Here is a 5,000-nt window from a genome sequence, read left to right as displayed (position 1 = left end):
CATGTAGCTAAAGGACAGACTCAAGACGTTATCTGCAGCGATAAAATGCTCCAAGCCAGTGTTCAGGAGGGATTGGGAAACTCGCAGTGGTGGATTTGGATAGCATCGGATAACATTTACGGAATTGCTTACGATTTACAAATTGTCCCGATAAGTGCGAAAACTATGACGCGTCAAAACGGACAACTTCCTTAATGTATATAAGACTTCTTCTTGATATGTAAAACTTGTTTCATATAGATACAACTAAATCTGGAAATAAACACAACATCGAACACCGAGCGAAATCTAGAAAACTTGTTGAAGATTCGATGTTGTGTATACCTTGAGTTCAGACAGACGTAGGCTCATCACAAAACATTTCTTGAATTTTCGCGAACTTCTAAACATCGCGGAATTGATCCAAACTTTCCACCAAGAATTTTATGGCTTTATTCAAAGAGAAATTTTGCTTTCCGGAGAAAAAAAATTGTAAGGTCAAACTAAGGTATATGATCATGAGCTGATAACCGAGATTGAGTGAACCAATCAGAGCACGCGAAATGCATTATCCGAGGTTGAGAATTTAATAAAACTTCTTATCGATTAGTTTGTTGATAACCGATACTGGGATTGTACTTCGTGTAAGATCACTTACAGATAGTGTCCGGGCCCCCGGAAAAAATGGCGGTGGCGTTTGGAGGAACTAATAGCGTTGATTGCCATCTTGAAGAGACGATTTTGCGGTTTCCCTCTCACCTTATAGAGATGGAAAGACAATCGGGTTATCCAAATGCCTCGACAAAGGAGCGAAGACATCGAAATCAAATATCAAAACAGCATCGACGAGAACAAAAGAAGGAAGATAGAGACTGACCATGGCCACAAACCAAAATGCGCTGAAGAAATTAGAAGAACGAGTGAAACAATTCAAGGGAAAACTAACTCGAAGAAACAGCAGGTGTTGTGTTAGGCCAGTCAATATTTTAAAATTCATTTATTCTTTCCAGACAGTGCTCCGTCCAGCTCCGTGTTAAAGAACATAACGATCTGCTGAGAAAAACAGAAAAAAGGCAAACAAAGCCTTTTAAAAAGCCAGCTATCTCATTGATACATGGCACAACGTAACAGGCGTTCAAAAACAAAATGATCCCGGGCCCGGGTCAAACATTTGAAAGCAAAAACCCACTCTCTTCCATGGCCGTAGCCAATGCCCATGGTTAAATTATCTTTGTAGGTATTTAGGGTGTATTTGGTGGCTACATTTAAAGACAGCACTGGGATCCCGCATTATTAAAAAAAAGTCACGAAAAAAATGACTGAGGCAAGTGCTTCGCTGATTGCCTCATACTGGCTACGGCCCTGTCATCTACCACAGATATACATATGTAAATTTGTTAATTTGTTACTACTAACTTTATTTTTATCTGTACTATTTATTTTGCCAGTTCACTTCTAGATTTATATATGTATTTTTTTTCTCTTTCGTCTAATTCCTGTGGTTACCGTAGTGGCCATCTCGAAAGCATTTGCTACTATGGCCACTACGGACTTTTCCACCTTTTCTCACTCATGTACAATTAGTTTTTTTCCTTCTTTCTGCATAGTAATAATAATAATAATAATAATAATAATAATAATAATAAAAATAATAATAATAAAAGAGAGCACCATCAAACAGTGGCAATCGTATAGATATGTCTGTGCGGGACAAGGTCAAGAACAAATGGTATTTGCTTGAGGGATCAGCATGTCAAGTAGGAAAGATAAAGGAAAAGACGGAACAAGAAAAATACACTGAACTGACAGCAGGAATAAAGGACATATACAAGGAGTGCGAAGTAGCACAGTTTAACATTGCCTTAGACTTCCTTGGAGGATACAACCTTACACTGGAGGAAAACCTCAATACGCTGACAAAAGACAGGAGAGAGAGAAACACTGTATCTACTTAAGAAAGCTCAAAATTACATGGATTCTATCTCAGAACACTGAAATTCTTAAGTTCTTCTACAAACAAACAAATGCAGAATTTTAAAAAGAAAAAAAAACAAACAAAAAACGGATGAAGGCCACAAAGCCTAGGAATTGCATCCCGCTTTGTTGGTATAAATGAGATATTGAGAAAGAAACGAAGATGCGATAATAATAATAATAATAATAATAATAATAATAATAATAATAATATCGGTCGAGACTACAATTAAACTGGCGCAAAAGCGTGAGGCCATAAAGTGACATTCACATTACTGCTGAAGAAATCAACACCAAGAAACTAAAGATATTATTGTCAAGAAGAACTTTTTTCTTGGAAGAAAACATATCACGCAGCAGTATAGAGATCTAAATCTAAGTTAAGGTATCATAGATAAAAATTAAAACCATTGCGAAGTGAACTCTTACAGGATGACCGAAAAGCAAGCGACAGCACATCCATGACACTTAATTGAGATGTGCTAGTTTGTGTCTGATTTCTGTTAAATCGGGCTGGAACATTTGCAGGGGTAAGAGTTGGCGGAAGAGAAACTTGACTGGTTGATGATGAAGGCGACTGAGATATGTAAAAGAATAGCAAGTCTTATAAAACGTCTTCCGCTGGTCTTCGTTGTAAGTGGTCTTACACGAAGTACAACCCCAGTATCGGTTATCAACAATCTAATCGATAAGAAGTTTTATGTATGACGTGTGTATGTATGCTCGCGCGGAGCTCGTTAAAATGGGCTCCAAGTTTCATATTTAGACAAGTCCTATTTGTGTAAATGAAGTCAAATATTTGAGGCAAGTTTATTTATGTGTGCCACGAGTTGCATAAATGTTCAAAGAAAGTCTTATGTATTTGCAAGATGTTGTGTTTATTTGGGAAAAAGTTGGACATTTCCACATTTAGTTGTATCTATATGAAACAAGTTCTACATATCAAGAAGAAGTCTTACATATATTAAAGAAGTATCATATATATTAAAGAGAAGTCTTACATATATTAAGGAAGTACTTCTCCATTTCGCGTTACGAGTCTGATGACAGGAAAGGAAAATCCTGGACGTGGGTTTCAGATTCAGAACTGAGAAAATACCCGTTCAATTCAGAACATAATATTGTTTTACCACAGATCTACGGTATTTAGGTCTAAGCAGTGATTTCAAAACGGTTAGATATTCGTTGATTATGATGAATACCTTCGTGCTAGGGGCCTTTTAAAAGCTTTTAAGAGTTCGAGTCTCTCACTCTTCAAAAGCTTCCCTTGCTTTTAAACGTATTTGTAAGTAAGAATTTAGTTTGCTTTATGCAAGCTATAAATTGTAAATTTCAGTGCCATATTTAAGAAATCTCAGGCTGGGAAGCCAACATATAATTGGGCAGTCAGGAAACCCATGCTCAGAGAGACATGTGCAAGATAACGAGTGCATTTTTCCATCGTCTGCTTGGTTCAATTCTAGAGTGGTCATGGCGCCAACCTCCACATTCAGGTCTAGTTAGATGTGAACAAGTAGCATTTTATTTTAAGACAAAAAAAAATAGTTGTGACCTGAAACTATCCATTGCTTTTTTTTTGTTTGTCCCTTCCTTTCCCAATAAGGATCAGTTCGCTTAGCAAATGGCGGAGCTTCTAGCGGCCGTGTTGAAGTTTTCTATAATGGAACCTGGGGCACAGTTTGTGATGATCACTGGGATCTCAAAGATGCCGACGTGGTTTGTCATCAGTTGGGATTCTCTCGTGCATCCTCTGCTCCTCATAGCGCAAAGTACGGCAAAGGGACTGATCCTACCTGGATGGATGATGTCTACTGTAATGGAGGAGAGTCTACACTGTTTGAATGTGGACACGGAGGTTGGGGAATTGAAAACTGCAGCCATAGTGAAGATGCAAGTGTGGTTTGTGTCTAAGACAACGAGATAAATTTTCTGCCCTGGGTTCAAACCCGCTGTTTTCAATACAGCAATATGGATTTCTCTATTTTAGGTCCACATAGTTGATTTCTGTTAGTTAAGTTTTTTAAACCGTGTTGTTTGATTTGAATGATTTCTCTTAAAGCATACTTTAAGTGACATGCCTGTAAACTACAATACTAGCCAAAACGTTTGAGGACACGCCCCTTGTTTGGCAGATTACTTCCAAGTTTTGTCTGATTCCCATGCACTACAGCCTCAAAAACTTTCTTCCCCGGTCCCCCCTAAAAATCGCTAAAGACCAAACCTGGCAAAGAAATGTTTATAAGTGTTTGTCCTCGGAGACCAAACATTGTACGGGGAGATGGGGTCGGGAGAGGGTAGATCAATACAACAATCATGCAATGTCCTTGAAAAAAGACAAGGTGTCCTAAGTGTTTTGGTTAAGATTGCAGCTCAGCAGTTGAGTGCACTTTCACTAATGATAAGGAATTTACTATGGCTTTTAATCCCAAGTACCTTTGACTTCTAAGGCAACTCAGCTTTCCGTTGAATTTGTGGAAAGCGGAAAACCTATTTCCATACCAACGAAATATTTAGAAACAGCCAACTTTAAGAAAGAACGACGGCAACGGCACTCACAACGCTAAAAAACACGAATCTTATTGATTAAATAAGGAAAATGGTCGAGCTGCGTGTGTGGCACTCATTTTAGTTCGTTTCTTTGCCGCACTCTGCAAACAACACCGTTAAATAACCGACTATAAGGTTTTGACAACGTGCTCATTTTACAATGAATCCTTCATTCACTGGCTTTTGCTTTAATTAAAACCTTTCTGACCAATCCACTCGTCGGGTACTTCCGTCATATTGTGCAACGTAATCAAGATGGAATGATCGCGAAACATTATTTTGATCGCGGAAAGTTAAGTTACGTTAAGAAGTGACGTTTCGTTGCAGTGTCCGTCGTCTTTTCTTTAAGTCCCCAATAACTATGATTAGAGAGTCGAATCCAAAATGACATGATAAAATTACGTAATTCCACTTGTCAATGGAAAAAAACAAGGTAGAGTAAGTGTCACGAGGTAAAACCGATGAAGATAGACCAGCATAGTTGAGTGCAGTTCTCTCAT

At 38.2% G+C, this 5,000-nt stretch overlaps 1 protein-coding gene across 1 annotated transcript in view; it reads left to right on the top strand.

Annotated features, from left to right (window-relative positions):
- LOC138036377 (deleted in malignant brain tumors 1 protein-like) overlaps positions 1-5,000 on the top strand; it is a 57,300-nt gene that overhangs the window by 50,744 nt on the left and 1,556 nt on the right. Inside the window, exon 15 of the mRNA XM_068882686.1 lies at positions 3,563-5,000. This exon is cut by the window's right edge and continues 1,556 nt beyond it. Within this exon, the coding sequence (XP_068738787.1) occupies positions 3,563-3,864 (302 nt within the window). The 3' untranslated portion in view covers positions 3,865-5,000. The remainder of the gene's footprint in view (positions 1-3,562) is intronic.

The sequence above is a fragment of the Montipora capricornis genome, unplaced genomic scaffold (assembly GCF_036669925.1).
Source record: "Montipora capricornis isolate CH-2021 unplaced genomic scaffold, ASM3666992v2 scaffold_480, whole genome shotgun sequence".
NCBI classification, from domain to species: Eukaryota; Metazoa; Cnidaria; class Anthozoa; order Scleractinia; family Acroporidae; genus Montipora; species Montipora capricornis.
Note: the sequence above shows the minus strand (reverse complement) of the source record. Positions and strands in the feature narration are given on the sequence as shown.